Genomic DNA, 22,081 nt, shown 5'->3' with positions numbered 1-22,081 from the left:
TCATATTTCTTTAGTCAATTTCACACCAGATTTCCGCTTTAAGGCAAACCTTAGAACAAGAGAAACAAGAGTCTAAATTATTGTTGTTGCATTTCATTTAACACACTGAACTATGCACTTATTTTGGGACACCTCTGTCTCTGTCATAGAACAACATCATGTGATTTTTTCACACCTTTTCTCAAAGGAGACACTTACAGTAGATTGTCAACATGAACAGTGGATATTAAATAATTTGAGTGAATGTTGTGTAATTTATAGTAGATACTGAATGATTTATAGTGAATACTAAATACTGGGTTTGTAGTTGATTCTGATGTTACCATTTAACCTGTAACCGCTGAATTATTTATAAGTACACATTAAGTACATTTAACAAGTTAAATTAATTTGCCAGGACAGTCCAATAATTTTAACATAAAAAAATAACATACATAATTGGAATGGGCCCAAAAATTTAAATGCATCATCTTAATTTATTATAAAAACAAAAGTTATATCAAGTAAAGGTCCTACATTTTATGTGTAATCTCTTATAATGATAATTTTTAAAGTTCAGGTCTAGGATTAAAGGCTTTGTTTCTAGCTGCAATCACTCTGAGCTGCGTTTCTGTGTGTTCTGTGTTCACTGTATCTGCACACACTCCTGGGAGTGGTGAAGCTGGTGGAGGTGGGAGGAGAGTGAATCAGGTGTGATTTAGTGCTGAGAACACTCTGTTTTTGTGACTCTGTGCTGGAGAAAGTGCTGCTGAGGATGCTGTAGCATGGTTCTGACACACACAGGCTGGTTTAGTGCTGCAACATGTGTGGGATCGTCAGTGCCTGGTTAGTCCTGGTGGTCTGCAGCCTCGCCAGAGGACACAACACTTTGTATGAAGGTAGGCAAACACAGAACACACTGTTTTTTATAAGTATGATTCTTTTTAAAGCTGCATTTAATGAAATATAATCCTTTTCTTTTTGTATAGTAATACAACTAAGTATATTCTTATGTATATTTGCTGTCCAATTTAAACATCTTAATTTTTTTCTGTTTTTTGTTTTCTTCATCATTTGAACTTGGTACCTGTTCTGTAAATAATTCTAGATAAATAGAGCAGTATAAATAAGAAAAATACTTTATGTATATTGACTTTCATTAAAACATTTTTGCCTTCTTCTTTAAAGCCACCATTTTAGAGATACATGTTTTTATTGCACAGTGATAATATATTCTATTTGCTTTGAACCATATATTTAACAAATCTTAAACTAAAAAAAAGTAGTAATAAAAAAATAATAAATAAATTAACAAAAGAAAAAAAATCTAAAAAGCAAAATTAATTAGAAATGAGAATAATTTTGTAATATTTTATATTTATTCAGTTTTTTCCCTGTAGTCATTTATAACCCTGTAATGTGTGTTCCAGGCTATGCCCTCTCCGGGTCCAGTTACCACCTCTGCACTGGGCAGGACTCTGTGCCGGTCATTAATGTGGTCGCCTATCAGATTGCTTCTTCTCAGCTGAGGCCTTGTGGAGGCTGGCTGCCGTGGAAAATGTGTAATGTGACAGTTTACACCACAGTTTATAAAACCCAGGAGGATCACATCCAGAAAGAGGTCAGGAGGTGCTGCGACGACTACGAACAAGTGGGCAGTTACTGCGCCCTGAGTGAGTACCCATATCTAAGCTCCTGCACTGCACTGGAGTGACCACTGGAGGACATGAGTTTTAAATAATGTGTTATTTTTATTATAAATTGTAATTTTTTATATGTATTTATAAATCATACATTAAATTACAATATTGCATTTATCCTGCAATGCACCGTTATAATCACTAGTTTATGCAGTGGGGAAAAAAAATCTTTTATGGTTTTCATATTAGAATTTCACTAGATTCACAATTGAGCACTTTTTAGTTTACATAAGCAATACTTATTTTTTAGAGTGTGAAAAATAATTGTAGATACTTTGTGGAATTAAGATTGCTGTAGTGCACAGTAAAGACCACTAGGTTATGCTATTCAGTAAGAAACGTTTAGCATATTTGTTAGTGAGTGATATTAGTCACCCAATATTAATATTTCAAAAATAAATAATAAACAATTAATTAATATACATCTCATTTACATGTGCAGTGTCATTTTATTTATTATTTTTAAAGTAAATTTAGTAAGGTAGTAATTTCTAAATGTATCCAGCAAATTATTCAGTGGGTCATTCCACAGAATGAGAGCCATTTGCTTGTTGTAACATGTAACTTGTTCCAATTTACGCTTATTTTTTAAATTCAACTCTGAATCTAATAACACATATATTTAACTATTCAAAACATGTAGTGGTCAAACTCAGGCAGTTTTACTTATTTTTTTTTTCAAGGTTTCTAATCCAAAGATGTTTACATTTTTTTCTGTCCTGTTACCAAAACTTATGTGACATTTAAAAAGCATGTTAAAAAGTCCACTAATTCCTTTGATTTTTATTTGTTTTAAAGAAATGGTTGACTGCATGTTCAAATAATTGATAGTAATGACAAAAAAAAAAAACACTATATATATGCATGCGGAATGCAAAGACATTTTAAGACATTTTATACAAGACATTTTAAAAAAGACCTAAACCTAAAATTGATCAAATTTATCATCATGTTATTTTATTAAACAAATGGATAAATGATGAACCAAACAGAATTTGAAAAAGTGGTTTACACTAACTGATATTCACATTAATAAATCAATAAACCAGGGGACAGTACTCATTCCTATTACTGGAACTCACTCCTGTCACTGGCACTCACTCCCTGTTACTGGCACTCATTTCTGTTTATTTTATGTTATGAGTAACAGGACTGAAAGTACCAGGAATAGGTTTTTAACATAGAATTAGCAAAAGCATGAAAAATGGCTCAGTGGCAGCTATGATAAAAGCAAAAATATTAAGCACATTTTATTAATATTAATCACTCTAGTGATTTTTCCCAAAAATTGTTTTTAAAAAATAAACAATTAAGATCTAAGAATTAATTTAGGTAACAGGACAGAGCGTTAACATTGACCTCCTCAGTCATAGTTACAATAAGATCAAATATACAGAAAAACAAATGAGGGAACTTCCCATGATCTTCAGGAGAACCAACTGATGTCACTTCCTGTTGTAGATGTGACTTGTAGAACGTTCCAGATTTTTCAGATGGGGTAATGTGTTACGGTAACAGGACTGAGTGAAACCCAGGGACACAACTAAAATGTGTATTTAACTTACAAAATATGGATTTATTATGTATAATATAAATAATTATATTTAATCTTAACGTTTATAGTTAGAGAGTGGGGACAGGGGAGGGTCATTATCATTATAAAGTGCCTTTGAGACATTGCAATTTCGATAAGAAAAAGGTAAGATTTCCCCTTTCACTTTATAATCATGTTATTAAGCTGCCCCTTGGGTGTTAAAAATACATATTGGTCAAGCTTAAACACTTTTTATGAATTAAATACAGAATGTCAAAATATGGGCATATTGCAAAATATGTCCACCCTGTCGGGGACAAATGTAAGCTTCAACTATATGTTATTTTTTACATAATTATAATTAAACATACCTTTTCAGAAAGGTCTTTTGTCCCTTTCTAGTTAACACATTTCAGATAATGGGAAAAGTCTTTGGGAAATACTAAAATTAGAATAAAATTACAGCTCATCTACAGCAATAGCCATAGGTCTTCTTTGTTTTTTAAAATAAAATGACAAAAACAAATGTAACTAGCAAAACTTTTTAGTGGTTTTGTTTGGTCATCATTTGGACATCAGGAAATCACACACGGGGTTAATTTATATTCAATACATATTTAGTTTTTTTCATTAAACTTAAATTTGACAGGGTGGACATCGGCACGATAGGGTGGAAAATTACATGACAGGGTGGACAAATGCAATTCATTAAGTACAGAAAAACATTAGAAAGGATGAGTTAGGTACAAACTGTACTCAGTTAATTCATACACCAACATCAGAACACATATGCTTCTCAACAGAACATCAAAACAGAACATCAAAAAACATCTAGCGTAGGCCTACTCATCAGAACATTAGGACACGTATCTAGGTCTACTGTAATTGGTCCTCCATGTACTTCCAAATAGATGGCTCCACTGAGAAAGCACGCCTGTTAACTAGTTGCGGTTCCGGCATGAGGCACAGAATCTGCCAATCCCCATACCAGTTGATGTCATCACGAGGACTTGGCCAACAGAATTTGTTGATTCCTTTGTTGTGCATGCATTTAACTTTCACGCTGTGCTCCTCTACATCGAGAATGATACCAGGGTATCAGTGGCGGATGCTGGTCTTTCAAGGAGGGGAAGCTCAATTTCGGCCTACATCTTAACATATGTAGTTTTATTTATACGTAAATTCTACTCTCCCTGATATTTATTTTTTTTGTAAACAAAAGGCATTATTTTCAAGTGTTCACTATACAACAAAAAGTTACTCATTCTTTACATTGAACAATTACATAAAAAACGACGCTATGACATAAATAAACATAAAATGATCAGTAAAAAAAACACTACGCAAAATCTTTAAAGTTGGTAAAGGAAAAAAATGCAGGTAAATTTATTTCCTTTTTAATTTCCTTAAATAATCACTTTATTAATTTAAATTATTTAAATTAATTTTAATAATAACACAATACTTACTACTGGCCCCTGTTCATTTATGTCCTGAGATTCATCAAGAGGAATGGCCATCAGTACATTTTATTTGTTACAGCACTTCCAGTCAGCCACCTCACTTTATCACACCAGAACAGCTGAAAATACCTGTTACTTTTCCCCACCTTTTACACCAATTTAATCTGAGCAGTTGATCTGCCCTGCTGTTTAACTCTAAGTTTTTCTTCGTAAGGAAGACTATCAAATGGATTTTTACACTAAAAGATCGCTAATTCGCACATTTCGCTGTCAATCAAAAAGGCACTCCGCCTCAGACAGATCATCCAATCATCACGCAGAAGCTGAGCGTCCGGGCCGGCCGAGGCCAGCCCACTGCCCCATAGACCCCCAGAGACGCTGAGCGTCCGATGGGCGGGACAAAGCCCAGCATTTATCCAATGGCTCGTCTCGTTTCGCCGCGCGCTTTGCTCCGCTATTGAAGTCTGTGCACTGTTTAAAGCAGCGCTGTGAAGCTGCGGGAATGAGTGAGAGTAAAGCCGCGGCGTTACCAGTGATAAGAAGCTGATTCTGAACTAAGTTCAGCGCGGTGTAGCGCATATTTAATCAGGGACATGTACACACAACAGTATATATTTAATCACTTATTTTTTTACATTTTAGGGGAAGCTGAGCTTCCCTTGCAGTCTTAGAGCAATCGCCACTGCAAGGTATCCATCATTGTCGTAGTTGGCTACACACCATTCACCGATGTGCTTCTCTTCGATGACTTCTGGCCTCCAACTTTTATTTGGTTTTATTTTGGTTTTGACTGATCAGATGCCAGCAGGGACACTTTTTGAAGGTTGAAACATAAACAATATAGTATAATGTTATTTTATTACGTTATTATTGTCATTATTGTCAAAAAACTATCCACCTGTCCCCCCTGTCATGCATCATGTCCACCCTATCAGGAAAGTATTAATGACAGGGTGGACAACGATAGGGTGGACATTTTCAGCTAAAATTAGCAATTGATAAGCACATGGGGGCCCCTCAGCTAGCAGAGTTAGCATTAGCGAAGGTGACCTCAAAATAAATATGACAATATTTAAAAATTTTGAAAAATAATAATATTTTTTTATATTTCCCCATGATAGGGTGGACATGTTACGCTCGACACCATGCAACAAGAAAGACAATATGAAGAAAATTGTGAAATTAAGGTGTAAATACTTACTGATAAGGGGTCGTATGTGTCAACCATCATTGAAGATCGTCTAAATGGTGGTCGTGATGTCACCGATGACATCGGCTACTGCATTAAAGGGCCAGTTACAACATAATGACAGGGTGGACAATGATTTGAGGGACATGTATTAACTACTTAATATTTATATTAAATATCTGTTGATAACTACTAGAATTACCCATTTATGAAAGTTCTTGTCAATAATAATAAGACCACAAAAAAAACATTTTAATTTTGTTTAATTTAATGACTTATTATACTCATAGTTGCTCCCACTATTGTGAGAGGGACATGGCAAAATCGCCTACACACACTTAAAGAAAATAGTACAAATTAATAAAAAATAACTCCAAGATGGCAAATATAGTATAGATATATGTGTTAATGATTATACATTTGTAATAAAAACTCAAAACATAATTATTTTACATTAAATTGAAAATAAATGTGTGATTCTGACTGGGACCTTGAAAGGCACTTTATAATGATAATGACTCGGGAAGTTTTATATATATATTTTAAATGACATATTTTATCTTTGCTATTAGGTCAATGTGCAAGACAATATGCTTAGTAATAAAATGTCTTTTACAGTTAATTTTTGTGCACATTTATACATGTAATTTCCTCTGGACAAAAATGGCACTGATTCGGTGCAATGTTCGGTGTTCATTAAGGTGTTTTTGTGCTATTCTGTGATTGATTAGATCTTAACAGGAGTGCGGAGTTCACAGCTAAACCCGGAGTGTGCCCTCATGCGCATCCAGGACTCAGCCCAGGCCCAGTGTTGGGGTGTGAGTGGGACACAGACTGTCCCGGCTGGCAGAAATGCTGTCAGACTGAAAACAGTCTCCGCTGTGTAGATCCTCACACACAAGGTGAGAGCCTGGACTTCAGTATGTGCTAGAATTAATCAATGCTGTTACACACTCAGAGTGATGCTACGTGTCTCTGTTGACAGTGAATATCAGCTGGTGGCTCAGTCTGAATGTAAAGGTGAAGGTCTCATACCATCTGGTGAATTCCAGCAGTGGACTCTTCAACCACACACGGCTCCTACACTCTGTGGTTTGTACTAATAAAACATTATTTAACATTATATAAGTCCAAGTAAAACAGACCCATTTTCTGTATTAAGAAGACACTGGTCCATGTCTGATGCATGGATCAGAACCAGAATCACTACTATATATATCCCAGTTCCAGTGAAGTGTACATTTTCTGTCTCGAATAAAACTGTTGATGTAACCAAATGATTGGAATAGCTGCTTTTATATACATTTTTCACTAGAATATGGCTGCTCAAGTAAATGTATGATTAAAATTGCACTGCTGAGATAAATGTATTGTGCTTTGTTGCTATGAATGCTGGGTAATACAATGGTTCAGTGTTTGATAAATATAATTTTAAATATATGTAGACTATTACATTTATTTAGTTTAAAAAAGTGGAAACATGAGTTAAAACTTGAGAAAAACTTCAGTTAGTATGGCAAATGGTACTGTTTGTGCATAAACAAAGAAAAGTACAAATGTAAATCAAATGGATACAAAATATGAATGAGTTTCCCTTCTTCTTCAGATTGGGGCCACATTGATGCTGCTATCAGATATTAGATCTCGTAATATATAGTGACATGGCCAGTGAGTAAAAGCACAAGTCAGGCTTTTCTAAGAAAGTGGCCAGTGTGTGTAAAATGTCCTGGTTTGTGTGTGTTTGGCTGTATGTGTGTGTTGCAGGTGACTGGAGCTCTTAGTTTTCCTTCAGTCTCTGTGTATCATGTGACCTCATGGCCCGCTGGACCGGTCAGTACTGTCTCCTTCATGCTGCTTGGATCCTCTGAACCTTTGTCCCCTGCAGAGACAGACCAGAGGCTGCAGGTTCTGCTGGAGAACATCGAGGAGGTCACCAGTGTGAACGTCAACGGTATATGTGGGTTTGGGGTGGACTGATGACTGTGGGCATTTGTTAACTTGAGTGAGTGTGTAGGACACTGGTTTGTTTGTATTATTCATTTCTGCAGGAACATTATGCATTATCTTCCCATTACAGCTTATGAGTCAATCAGGAAACCCTGTTTATCATTTTTCTCTAACTGTGCATCTCTGTTTCTCTCTCTCTCTCTCAGTTCAATGCACTTTCAATTGAGGCTAATGTGTTTATGTGTGTGTGTGTGTGTGTGTGTGTGCAGATGTGGATGAGTGTGTTACTCCAGTGCTGAAAGCATGCCCCCCTCAGTCCATATGCAGAAACACATATGGATCACAGAACTGCGCCTGTCCACCAGGATCTACTGACCTTCACCCCAGCAGGCCTGGAACAAACTGCACCTGTAAGTTAAGCTTCAGGATCACATATTTGCTTTAATGCATAAACCCTGTATCTCCATTTCTGTTATTTGTCACATTTTGACATAATGTGAATCTGGCAGATGTTCTTTAGTTTGTGGCAAAATATTATGATCAGTGGACCAATAACAAAATGTCCAAAATTACATAATAAAATCTTATTGCACTGACTTATTGCACCCCTGGCAGTACCATGTGGCCCAAACCAACCTGCTTTTCTTTTTTTACCATTTAGCCTTGGTCCAGTGTTGAGCTGAGCTACATGCTGTTACCTTTCAGAAACCTGTTTTCTGTCTCTGCAGTTGACTTAAGGGTCAGGCCTCTTCCTGTACGAGATTCAGTTTTATCCATTTTTTTGTTGGTCTTTTGGTGGTGTAGAAACTGAGCTCACTTCACTTTGCCACACTCTAAAGTAAAGAGTAAAGTAAATAGTCTGTTTTTTCACACCTGTAGTTTGTCTCTGGTCTGAATCAGTTAGTGATTTTGTTAACTAAAAGCGTTTTTCCACCTTGATTTGGTTTGGTTTTACATAAGGAAAACTGCAAGTGCGTAGAGAGTGCACTAACACATTCTGCACCAACACTGCATTTATACAGATAAAGGGTTTGTAAATTATAGTTTTTTCTGTATCAGTTTTAAAGCTAAAATTGTTTCTAATGTTACAGACCACATGGAAATGATCAAATAATAATTTAGTCATTAAACTTTGTGTTTTTGTCAGATTTTAGGTTTTTATCATTTTAGTCAAAAGCCATTTATTTTCTCAAATGCTCTGGCAGTTTACTGTATACTTGAAGTTGGACCCCAAAGTGCTTAATCATCAATAAAAACTGAAAAAAATGACATTTTATTGTACAGCAGGAATGTCCAGTCTTATCTCTAAAAGGACGTTGGAAACATCCAGCTGCGCTCTTGATTTCAGTTGTTGTTTTATCAATTTTTCAAAATATAATATGTGGATTTGTAATTGTGTTGGTGGTTAAACGTATGGTTTTCAGTTTTACCAGTAAAGTCCTGACCAATGGGAGGGCTGATTTTGTCAGCCAAGATACCACTGAGAGAACAATGCTGATTGGCCAACATTCTGTTTAGTGAAAAATCTTGTCTCATATGCCTGGTTTCCACTGGTTATTATTACTGGTTAATTATTATTGTAGTAGTCTATAGTATATATTATAATATATATTATTATCACTACTATATTACTATTTGAAACACTAGATGTAAACGTCTTGTCTTGTTTCTTGTCTCCATCAGTCCAGATTGTACTCACTTCAAATCCGGTGCGGAAACCTTCTGTTGATCAAACACCAGCCTTCACTTCTCTGTCCAGCACATCCTCTAGCACAACAACCAGCGCTCCTATCAGCCCTCTGACCACTAACGGCTTTCCGTCTCCTGAAAACAGTGTGTAACCTTCATTTTTATGTTTGTTTGTTTTATTTTTTTGTTCATTTGTTTCTTAATTTGTTTTGTTTATTGGTTTGTTAATGAATATTGAAAAAATACTAGCCAATATATCACTGTTATATCAATATACAGAGATTGAGTAGATATTATAATAAATTATGTATAGCGTTAAGAATGTTTTGTGTCTCTAGGTAATAAGACCCTTCATGCAGAGGCTCGTCTGACCAATATAAACTTCACCGATGCTCTGAAAGATGTCACCAGTGTGGAATACCATAACCTCACAGAGTCCATCATCAAAGAGGCAATGACCCAAACACTATTCCACTGACTAGTCACTTACCTTGTACTTCCACTCACTGGCCACTTTATTAGAAATATCAACTTGTACTTCCACTCACAGGCCACATTATTAGAAACACCTAACTTGTACCTCCACACTCTGGCCACTTTATTAGAAACACCTAACTTGTAACCCCCCCTTTGGCCACTTTATTAGAAACACCTAACTTTTAGCTCCACCCTCTGGCCACTTTATTAGAAACACTTAACTTGTACCCCCACCCTCTGGCCACTTTATTAGAAACACTTAACTTGTACCCCCACCCTCTGGCCACTTTATTAAAAATATCAACCTGTACTTCCACTCACTGTCCACTTTATTAGAAACACCTATATTGTGCTTTCACTCACTGGCCACTTAGAAATGCCTAACTTGTACTTTTACTTGCTGGCCACTTTATTAGGAACATCTACTGAGTGCCTCCACTGACTGGCCACTTTATTAAAAACACCTACTTTGTATTTTCACCCTCTGGACACTTTATTAGAAACCCCCCACCTTGTATTTTAAATCCTTGGCCACTCTATTAGAAATACCTACCTTCTCTATCCCATTCATCACTGATCAGTTTCATAATATGTATTGTTGGATTTTTTTTTATTTTATTTTGTGGCACAGCAGTAACACCTCTATATATTCTTCCATCTGTTCAGATTAAAGAGTCTCTGCCCTCAGACATTCTGGACATGGTGAACTCTGGGAAAGTGATTGTTCAGATCACTAGATTCTTTCAAGGCAGCGTGGTGGTAAAGTTCACCCTGATTTTCCTGCTCGACAGCACCCAGAACATCAGTACTGTGGCCAGTGCTTTGATGGAGTCTCTACAGAACAGCACCATATACTTAGTGGACAAGAACAGCACCTTTATAAACGGTATAGGTTAAACTACACTTTACTGTTTAGCACCAATACTAAGGACATGTGTTTATCTAGAATGTGGGCATGTGATTTTGTTAAATATAAAAGCACTTTTAATTAGAAGGGTTTATGGTGATGAGGCAGTGAGGGATGAATAACCTGAAGAATAAATGTGTAAAATATCTATTTATTAAGAACCTATTCATGTCTATATAAGCACTCTGTAAAATTGTGGTGATTTTGGCAGATGAGCTACAATAGCAGGAGAAGACAGAGGGTTTCATTTCTATCAGCCAAGAACAGAAAGCTGAGGCTGCAGTGGGCACAGTCTCAGCAAACCTGGATAGTTAAAGACCAGAAAAATGCAGTCTAGTAAAAAAAATTAATCATTCATCTGAAATGTTACTATGAGGAGACTTTAGAGTTTAAATTGCAGATAATTTTGCATGGATCACAGCAGCTGGTGTCCAAAAGAGCATATTTGACCCTGCTTGTGCTCTATTTTAAATAGCATATTTTAACTGTAACATGTAAACTGTTCTCATTCTGGAAACCCAGTATCATATCTCATGACACCCCAAGTTGATGCCATTTCTTCCCAACGGCACTTGTAGTGTAATGTTGGTCTGTTGACTGATATATCTGAGCTGGGGTGCTGTAATTTCTTCAGAGAGCACTGGCTGCTTAATAATGCTGCATTAGCAGCAGTTGGAAAAGAGGTGGTAGCTAGCTTCACATGTGTCGGAGGAGGCATGTGTTGGTGGCACTGTTAGTGATAGGGGAAATTTATATGAATGGGGACTGTTTAAATGGCTTTTCAATTTGGGTAGAAAATGCAGTAAATACTTTGTACATATTGGGTTGGGTTGGGTAGTCGAGTTTAACGCCACATCAGCTCGTCGGCTATTTCGCGGCAGGAAAGGTACTGTCTAATCACAAGGTTCTACGATCTAAGCCATCGCAAGGCAGACAGACACAGACAGACACACAGACACATTCACTCACACACTCACACACTCACACACTCACACACTCACACACTCACACACTCACACCTTAGGGGCAATTTCGATCAAGTTCCAATTAGCCTGAACGTGCCGTCTTTGGACTGTGGGAGGAAACCGGAGAACCCGGAGGAAACCCACGCAGACACGGGGAGAACGTGCAAACTCCACACAGAAAGACCCGGGACGCCCCAGCCGGGAATCGAACCCAGGCCGTCTTGCTGTGAGGCGGAAGTGCTACCCACCACGCCACCGTGCCGCCCTTGTACATATTGGAGATACTTAATTTTGCAAGTGTTTTTAATACAGTAAATGTAAATATGTGTATAAAGCATTTAATATGTACATCAATAAGAGTCATGCTGAAGTTTCTTGAGTGTGAGCCGTTACTGTGTGGCAGCTTGTTTGTGTAATGAGGTGTGTTAATGTGTGCTCCTCATTACCAGATGTGGATGAGTGTACAACGGGTGAGAATGACTGTTCCCCCTGGGCCCAGTGTAACAACACCTATGGGTCGTACACCTGCGCCTGTCAGCCAGGATACACTGACGCAAACCACTCGAGGCCTGGACGCATCTGTGAAGGTACAGCAGCAACTCATTTACAGTTCCACAAAAAGCCCTGAAAAAATTTAAGGCTGTGGTGTAACAAATACGCAGCTCTGATTTAGAAGTGTTATGCTACAATGTGTTATAAAGAGTGGTGTCAATATTTGTGATTAATCATGATAAATCGCACTCGTTCTTCTCAAGACTTAAGACACCTTCAATAGTGGATGAATAAATGTAAATGAAAAAATGAGTATAAAATTTGCAAAAAGTAATATTTTTTTTTATATTAGCGGTGTCAATCTCTTACCAATAATTGTATTAATTACAACAATATTCTGAGATTAATCACGATTAAAATTGCTGGATATTTTGGAGGAATACAAAAATAATAGTTTATTCTGGTATGTCTGGAAAACAGACAAGAGCCTTTTTTAATGGATTATAATAAATAATTTATACAACTCTAGAAAAAATAAGAGACTACTTAAAAATGAAGAGTTTCTTTGATTTTCCCAAATTGAAAACCTCTGGAATATAATCAAGAGGAAGATGGATGATCACAAGCCATCAAACCAAACTAACTGCTTGAATTTTTGCACCAGGAGCGGCATAAAGTTATTCAAAAGCAATGTGTAAGACTGGTGGAGGAGAACATGCCAAGATGCATTAAAAACTGTGATTGAAAACCATGTTTATTCAACCAAATATTGATTTCTGAACTCTTTATGAATATGAACTGGTTTTCTTTGCATTATTTGGGATCTGAAAGCTCTGCATCTTTTTTTGGTATTTCAGCCATTTCTCATTTGCTCTAAATGACAATATTTTTATTTGAAAACCTTTATGAACTTTGTTATTGCATAGACAGTCTCAAGATTTCCTTAAGCACCCTCTAACCCCTAAAACACATTGTTTAAAAATTCTTGGTCTTTGTCTATGATGTTTTTTTAAACAGCATACAAAACTACTTACAAAACTCCCATGAAAACCTAACTAGTTCTCGGTCTAGCTCTTTCTGCTGGTAGCTGCTGTATCTTGACATCATCTGTTGTGAGAGCTGCTTGTAGGTCCTGTGATGACATTTTAGGATTGTTAGACATAAAACACTATGTCTACTCATTAGGTTTTTTTTTCACAGTACTTATATATTCACATCCGCAGTTCTCCAGTGTTTATTATCTCCAATGCTTCTCCCTCCATAGCCAGCCTCAATTTGACAGCATCCACCTCCACACAGCCGAATGAGGCATCTGCTGAGTCCTCTGCATCTACAAACCTAACAACTGTGACAGCTGACAATGAGACACACACAACCACTCCTGTTTCCAAAACAACCACAGTCATGGCTGTTCCAGAAATCGAGAGAGTGAACTTGACTTCCTCAACATCACCTACAACGTCTACAATGTTATCTACAGCATCATCTACAGCTTTATCTACAGCATCAGCTACAGCTTTATCTACAGGAGTATCTACAGCATCTACAATATCAGCCACAACATCCACCGCAATCCCCAATCCCCTCCCGATCATTTCCAGAACAGATGCCATTACAGTGGAATGTATGGTGGGATCCATGACCGTCTCTGTGGCAAAACATTACCTGATATCTCAGCACATCCCAGAAGCAGCCCTGTACCTGGGTCAACCACAGTGCAATGTGACGAACACAAACTCCACCCATGTACAGCTCACTGCGGACTGGAACAAGTGTGGGCTCCAGATAACTGAAGTAAGATTTCAGAACCCCTGTCATTTTACACAGTAGATTCAGGTTCACAGTTTAAAACAGATCCAAGTAACAGTAACATTTTTTGCTTATTTGAAGAAGTTAAGTAAGCATATAAATTAACCTGTATGGTACTTAAGCACAAAAAAACATGTGATACAGTTAACAACACTTAGGCTCGGATGTTCAGACTGCAGGTGTGGGGGGAGTGTGGGAGCCTATCCCAGCCAGCATCGGGCAGAAGGCAGTAAACACCCTGGACAGGCCGCCAATCCTGCTTTAGTCTAATGGTCTCTAATTTGTCCATATTATTAAATCTAATGAATCTGAATCTGAAATTCTATTTTCATATCTGAAAGAGTTAATATGCCATATTTTAGAATTCTATTGTCAAAATCATTTTAATATAAGACTTAGGGATCTCTAGCAATCTATAAGCGAGCCATCAACTGCACATGGCACAGACTTAGGGTATCAGTGTTTGCTTTGCTGAAGATGCAAAAAATGAACCAATCAGTGTTTTACTTTCCATTTCATAGGAAAAGTTTTAATGTTTTGGCTGATCAGTGTTCACATTGCAATAAGCGGGACTAATATGGAACAACCAAACCTCAGTGAAGCTGGCCCCTCATATCATTAGAAATGAAATAAAAATATTTCCATTGGTTAGTGCTACGTTTGTGCTGGTTTGTGCAGCAAAAATTAACGTTTGTGCTGTTATCATTATTGAGATATTAAACATTATATTTATTACCTGTTATGTAACCCAGCCCCTCATTTTTGGCCAAATCGCACCAAAGTGGTCTCATTGGTTAGTGCTACATTTGTGCTGTTATCATTATTGAGATATTAAACATTATATTTACTGTTATCATTATTGAAATATTTAACATAATAGGTCTTACCTGTTATGTAACCCAGCCCCTCATCTGTACCTACCGTATTTGAAACCTTTCTGAAGATATTGGTGTTTATGTGTTTCAGAACACCACAGTCCGTGTGACCCTCCACAGCAACATGACCACATCAGTGCCATTTATTCTGAGGCCGTTTGTACAGCTGGAGGTGCCAATCATCTGCGTCTACTCACACAGTATCAACGTCTCCACTGGATACGAGTCCTCCAGGTACCGTGCTGCTACAGCAACCGTCTCTGTGGGGCCAAAAGCTCTCTCTCTCTTTCTCTCTCTGTCTCCCAATCTCTCTCTCTTTCTCTTTCTCTCTGTCTTATACTTTTGTAAACACATTGGATTGGAACTCAGATTTAAGAAAATTGTAGGAGAACAGAAATGCCTACAGGCTAGGTGTGGATGATAAAGCCCAAAAATAATATCACAATATTTCAGTGTATTTTCTATAATCTTGGCAATATTAAAAAACACAAAAAATATATTATTCATCTCAAGAATATACTACTGCAACAAAATAAATGTTTGTATTTTATAAACAGTTACTTACTGATTTACTCACTGATTTTGTATAATATAACAAAAATGTAACAAAGAAACTAATTTAACATAAATCTAACTGCAAAAATCTACTGAAATACTAAAATGCAGAATATTAAGTACATGCATATAAACCCAAACAAATTCTACAAAAAAATACCCATAAATACTGCTATATTACAATATGGATTTTTTAAATTACAATATTGATGTCACAATATAATGTGTCAGTACGATTATACACTGACTAGAGACTCTAAATAGATAAAACACTACCTACTAAAATACTTCACACAAACACTTAACAGGCCAATAACAAGGTCAGACTAATGCTGGTCTTACACCAAATAACTTTAAGTGATTTCAGATTGCTAGAGTTCCAGTGCGTTCCTGTAATTGTTTGGAGGTCACGATAGCTGTCTTCATAACATCAACAGTAGTTAATATTTTTATATTATATTATACATATAAGTTTGGTCTTGGCAAATTAAAATTGTGAAATGGGCATTGTGAATAACCACTAGGTGAGCTCCACTGTTTAACAGTTTCTGTTCAATTTTGTGCCTTTGTTAACTTTTGTTTGTTTTTATTTTTTTTTAACTATTGTTTAATGTTTTATATTTTGATATTATTTATTAACTATACCTGCGGTCCATCCTGCCTAGGTAGTCATCGCCTTCAAAGGCAGCTCTCTTGTTCGGCAGCATTTTAGCTAATAAGGAACCTTATGCAGCGGTGCGTTTTGGACATACTGTGGAATCAGCATATATCATCACGTCTATCGATGTGCTCATGAGCTCTGTTTACTTATTCAAGTAAATTACCCACTTATCTCAGGATAAATCTCAAAGCAGCAGCAGCTATTTTTCTTTCCTTTGCACTTCTACAGCAATATACTCATCCAAATACTACAGATTCATGATTTACTTTAATACATACTCAGAGTACGGTCAGTTTTATTTTATTTATTTGTAGAAATGCATAAGTAATGTAATAGTTTGTATAAGCCATCAAAGCTAAGTCATCAAACTAAGCTAAGTTTCACACAATAGTACAGCATACACAGTCAGCTAATTTTAACATCTTCTCCTCTGTTATAAGAGCTTCTTTCTTGCTTCTTTCAGCACTTCTTGGAGAACAGGATCATAATTCCACAAACTATTTTTACGCATTACGCATTGAGTTACAGGTTAATGTACAGTTATTCCAGTAGCGAGGTTAGCTTAGCATGCTAGCAGGGGTTAGCTTAGTGCGCCAAATACGTTTGGTACTCGAAAATCCAGGTAACGCGTTTAGCTTCCCCAGTGAATCGGCTAACGCGCTAAACTAACAGTAGGCATGTGCTGCCTAAAAATGCTGCCCAGTTGGGCAGCTGCCTTCAGAATGGTGTGCAGCTATTGACTCAGCTATACTGTAAATGAGGGTCACACTCATTGATATAATAAATTTGTAAGTGTTAAATGACATTTATGGTTTACTGTAGGGGTGTCGAAACTACGGCCTGCAGGCCATTTTTCGGCCCATTTCCTTTTTTAGAATGGCCCGTGACGTATTTAAAAAATAAAATATCAGGTTTTTATAATCTGAGATTCGAGGTTTAAACACTAGGTGTCGCTATGACATAAACCCAATCTAAAACGCTCCTCATCTTCTTTCCTTCCTTTATTATGTTCCTGAGCATAGACTGTATATAAAGATGGACGCCGTGTCGCCGTTCCCATTCATTCAATGAAAATGAAGCCAAAATCTTCCGCCATTTTGGCGATTCTGAGACCAGAGTCTGCGCAGTAGAGTCCAGAGGAGGGAGAAAGACTGTGGAGAGCTCGTAATCATTTAAATAACCCCGCCCCTGAGGGCTGCCTCGCGGTCACAGGCTGCAGAGCGGAGCGGAGCGGAGCTGACGGTCTGTTATTGGTCCCACCCATAACCAGCCCTTTTACAATAACCACACCTGTTTTGAATAGAGCTGAATAACGTTTTAAAAAACAAACTCTGTGAGAATATAAAAATTTGACAATATAAACAGAGGTTACACTAGCTGCTGCATTTAAATAATGGAGGTAGAATTACAGTATATTAGAAATAAACGTGATTAAAAGTTGTCTGTTTTGCCATTGAAACCTATGGGGGTGGGTGGGGTTACACAGCTTTCTGCAGCCGAACAGCAGGGGGCGCCCGACCTGTGGTGGCTTCACTTTTGAGAGACGATGCTCTGTCCAGCTATATACAGTCTATGTTCCTGAGCTTTTGGGGGAACATGGCAACTCCACAGAAATGGAAAATAGACAGCAAATGCAGAAGATTTTAGGCACGTTGGGAGAGGAAAGTGTTTATGTTTATTTTGTCAGGAATCAGTTGCCGTAATGAAGGAGTATATTATTAAGAGACATTAGGAAACGAACCATCAATTTGAAAAATCTTTGTTTACACTGTCAAAAATAGATAAAGATAGTAACTCAAGTATAATGGTGTGTTAATGATAGGAATCAGGAAAATGTATTATTATAAATAGTATATTTTATTATTTGTTTTATTAAAATGTCTGTGGCTCGTGACTGCAGATATTTCTCTTTCTGGCCCCCAACAAGTAGAGTTTGGACACCCCTGGTTTACTGTGTAGAACAGGGACCAGAGTAGTCATGTTTAGTCAATAAAGCTCATGTTGCTAACGGCTAATAAAAGTGAAGAGTCATTGGACAGCATGTAAATTGGTGGCTAAAAGCTTCCATTTATTGTTAGCAATGTGAAGTACTCTTTTATTTAAAATATTTATCTTTATCTTTTAGAACTGAATATAAGTTTTGAATATCTGTATTTTCTTAGTGAGTGTTTGAGTGATGCCATAGAAGAACCACTGGTTCAATAAAGAACCATTTTGTGTAAAGGAAAAGTCAATAATAAGATAATTTTCCATTTTTCTTTACTCGAAAGGAAACACTTAATGTTTTAAATGTGTATTCTTATCCAGTGTTGTGTTTATGTCTCTTTTTTAAGTGATGTTGATAAGATCAATGACCCGGTGCTGGGATCAGGGAACTTCCAGGTGACTATTCGTCTGCTGAATGGAACAATCCCCCTACCTCAGAACTACACCCTCTCCCCCGGGGAGCAGGTGACCATAGAGGTGGCAGTCAATTCCAATGTGTCCCAAATAAAAGTGGTCATCAACCAATGTTGGGCGAACACCAACAGCAACCCAGACCCTCCCCTATACATCTTCCTGAAAGGCAGGTGTGTGTACTGCATTTACTGATCAAAACATTATCAAAAATTTTATTAAAATATACTGAGACAGGCAACAAGACACAGATACAGGTAATGATGACAAACAGCATCACAGATTAGACCCTGTTAGTGGAGGCTATAATGAAGCAGATGTAAGACGACATTAAGACTATCACTGTGACTGTGCCCCTCAGCTGTCCTGTTTCAGAATACGCAACTGTGATACAGAACGGCGTCTCCTCAAAGTCTCTTCTGGAAGTGAATGTTTTCTCTCTAGTGAATCTGGATATCATTTACTTGCACTGCCAGATCCAAATCTGCATTGAGACGGCATCAGCCACCTGCCAACCTGTGAGTGTTTCTTTCAGACAGTGATTTTACCATTATTATACCCTGACTTTACCAACCTGTGAAAGAATGGGATTTGTAAATGTTATCACATGAATGTTTTGTACAACAACACAGAAACCAGACAGATTTAATTACTAATTTCTACTGTAGGACTGTACGGCAAGGAGCTCCAGAGCTGGTAATGTAATTGGAATGGCAAAAGCTTCATATGGACCCTTGAGGAGGTCACATCAAGGTAAGCATCAGTTCTTAGAAAATACTCTTTGTTTCAACTAAAACAATAACAACATTTAGGGTGATTCATTCAAAGTTGCTATTAAATCTTTCATAACCATTACTGAATAATTTATAGTACCTACTGAGTCATATGTACTAGTTAGTTGAATAATTATTTGCAGATACTTTAATCACTTTTAGATCTTTTTAGACACCTACTAGATAACTAAAAACGGTTACCTATGGTGCTGGGCTTTTATTTTGAATAATTTTAATGATTTAATGCAATTTTCATAATAATCAAGATAACTGAGGACCTTTTATATATACATATAAATCAGCCATAGGGAATCTCAGTAGATATGTATGTTCTTTTGTCAGAAACCTGTAAAGAACTCTTTTATGTGAAGTGATTTTCATATTTTTTCTTAACTAAAATATAATGAGGTTATTTTGCAGCTTGTTCAACACAAAAGCGCCTTGTAAGGTTTAAGGGAGCTGCTTGCTGTCCTAACAAAATAACTAAATTAAACTGCAGTCCTGCAGTCATTCTTTAGTCCTTGTATGCCCATATTTGGGGTTCCATGTCCTGTGGTAAATAATTAAATATATTCAGAACCCTATACGTTTTATTCTGTGAACATTTTCCTCCTGAACAACACTGGATCCTCTGAATTACATATAATCGTTTAAGAATCGTAATAAGAATAATGGTACCTGAAAGCTAATGCTACTGCATGCAGAATTAAGGTCACGGTCAGATAAAAACATCTAGATTTTATTTGTTTTTTACATTATTGCCCAGCCCTGGCTAACTGTGTGCAAATCGATGGAACACCCCACTGTTGATTAATGCTATACTTTTTATACTTCATATATAACCATTATCAATATTGCCTTAATTTTAAATTATTAAAAGTACAATTTATCATGAATACTTCTAACACCCCCCATGTCTCTCTCAGTGACTCTGGATGAGGTTATTCAGGGTACGCGTGCCATCGGCTTCATTGTGCTGGGAGTCGGCCTGTTTGTTTTCATCGTCGTGGGCGTGGCAGCCTTTTCTTACTACAGAAAGAAAATGGGAAACTACAACTTTCACTTTAGACCCCGACCAGAGAACTTCACATATCATGTCTTTGACACCTAGACCAGACTACGGTCATGTTTAGTAAGGGCTCTGCAGTTTTAGTCATACAGAACTACATAGAACAATTCATGGCTCATAGTGTCTTAGGGTCTGAGCTGCAGTTTATTACTCAGAACTTCAGAGCTTACACACATTCACATACACTCCCACTACTGTATACTGAATCATCTGTGAGCCTATGTTAGTAAACAAGAATAATTCAGATTAATAACTGAATGACGCATCTGTTAAAGGAGTTAAACCAGGTAAAATGTTTTGTAGTTTAACATGTTTTTGTGTTTGGCATTAATGTCACTGTACTTTATGATGCCCAACATTTGATCTACATACGATGCACTTTAGAAGCTTTATTTGATGCTCACATACTGTATACTTCAAATATTCTACAGACTGGTGAATAAAACTATAGCTCTATTGTATTGTGAAAATGTTTATTAAAAACACATTACAACGTCCGCTCACTGTCTGCTGTTACTATTTTATACACATTGTGCTTCCACTTACTGTCAGCTTTATAAAAAGACATATCTTGTGCTTCCACTTACTGGCCACGTTAATAAAAGCTTGTGCTTTCACTCCTCTTTTCAGCTCTTTTTCATCACTGGGGGGCGCTGTTGGCATAGATATGTAAGCAGATAAACCCAACATATACTATATACAGACAGTCCATACAGAACATTGTTTATACACTTACTGTTCATCTTACCAGCTCAACTGACCATATAGGGGCATCTGTAGTCTTTCTGTTTCTCTGTTTCATCTGTTATTTTTTGCATACTATTCTCCTCTCATCCTGTTTTACAAGGCCCCACAGACACTTCTGTGTCTAAATCACTTATACCAGCACAACACACTAACACACCACCACCATGTCAGTATCACTACAGTGCTGAGAATGAGTATAACCCACCACTTAAATAATAATAATAATATCTGCCCTGTGGTGGTCTTTCCTGTGGGGTCCTGAACATTGAAGAACAGTGTGAAATAGGAATACAAAAGGACACTTATAAAAAGAAAATAAATATATATATGTATTTTTTGATAGCTTGATATCAGTTATCTGATAAATAACAAACACACACAAAACTTCCAGTAGTGTACTCATTAATTTTTCCTTCGTTTCAAAAACGAAGTGTCTCTATGGTGATGGTATGGTAACGAGAAAGAGAGAGAGAGGGAGAGAGAGAGGGAGGGGGTTGAGCTGAGGGAGGGTGTGTTACTGTGATTTATGATGGTGTTTGTAAAGACTGGTTTATTTACTGTTTGTTCAGCTTGTCTTTATCTGCAACTTTAATTGTAAAAATTATTTTTATTATTATGATTATTTGGACACCTGTAGTTATTAGTGACATCATATGATCTTGTGAGATAATTTTCGATCAAGATAGTTACCCTGCCTACAGTGCAACTAGAGTGAGAAACTGAACCTATAATTATAATAGACATTTAATTGTAATGCCACATGTGTGGAAAACAAAATATATATATATAAGTGTGCAAAATCAGCCTGTGTGTAATTTTATATTTTAGACTGCTGTGTTGGAGTTTTGGCTAA

At 36.8% G+C, this 22,081-nt stretch overlaps 1 protein-coding gene across 1 annotated transcript; it reads left to right on the top strand.

Annotated features, from left to right (window-relative positions):
* Positions 1–706: 706 nt before the first annotated feature.
* umodl1 (uromodulin-like 1) lies at positions 707–20,978 on the top strand. The gene is made up of 16 exons (XM_007259441.4): positions 707–878; positions 1,410–1,652; positions 6,597–6,767; positions 6,851–6,957; positions 7,630–7,816; positions 8,082–8,222; positions 9,496–9,645; positions 9,840–9,952; positions 10,645–10,864; positions 12,300–12,437; positions 13,607–14,136; positions 15,118–15,260; positions 18,576–18,812; positions 19,001–19,157; positions 19,308–19,392; positions 20,339–20,978. Exons 1-16 carry the CDS (start codon positions 803–805, stop codon positions 20,521–20,523), a joined length of 2,883 nt encoding a protein of 960 aa, XP_007259503.3. The 5' UTR covers positions 707–802; the 3' UTR covers positions 20,524–20,978.
* Positions 20,979–22,081: the final 1,103 nt, after the last annotated feature.

The sequence above is a fragment of the Astyanax mexicanus genome, chromosome 20 (assembly GCF_023375975.1).
Source record: "Astyanax mexicanus isolate ESR-SI-001 chromosome 20, AstMex3_surface, whole genome shotgun sequence".
In the NCBI taxonomy this organism is placed as follows: Eukaryota; Metazoa; Chordata; class Actinopteri; order Characiformes; family Acestrorhamphidae; genus Astyanax; species Astyanax mexicanus.
Note: the sequence above shows the minus strand (reverse complement) of the source record. Positions and strands in the feature narration are given on the sequence as shown.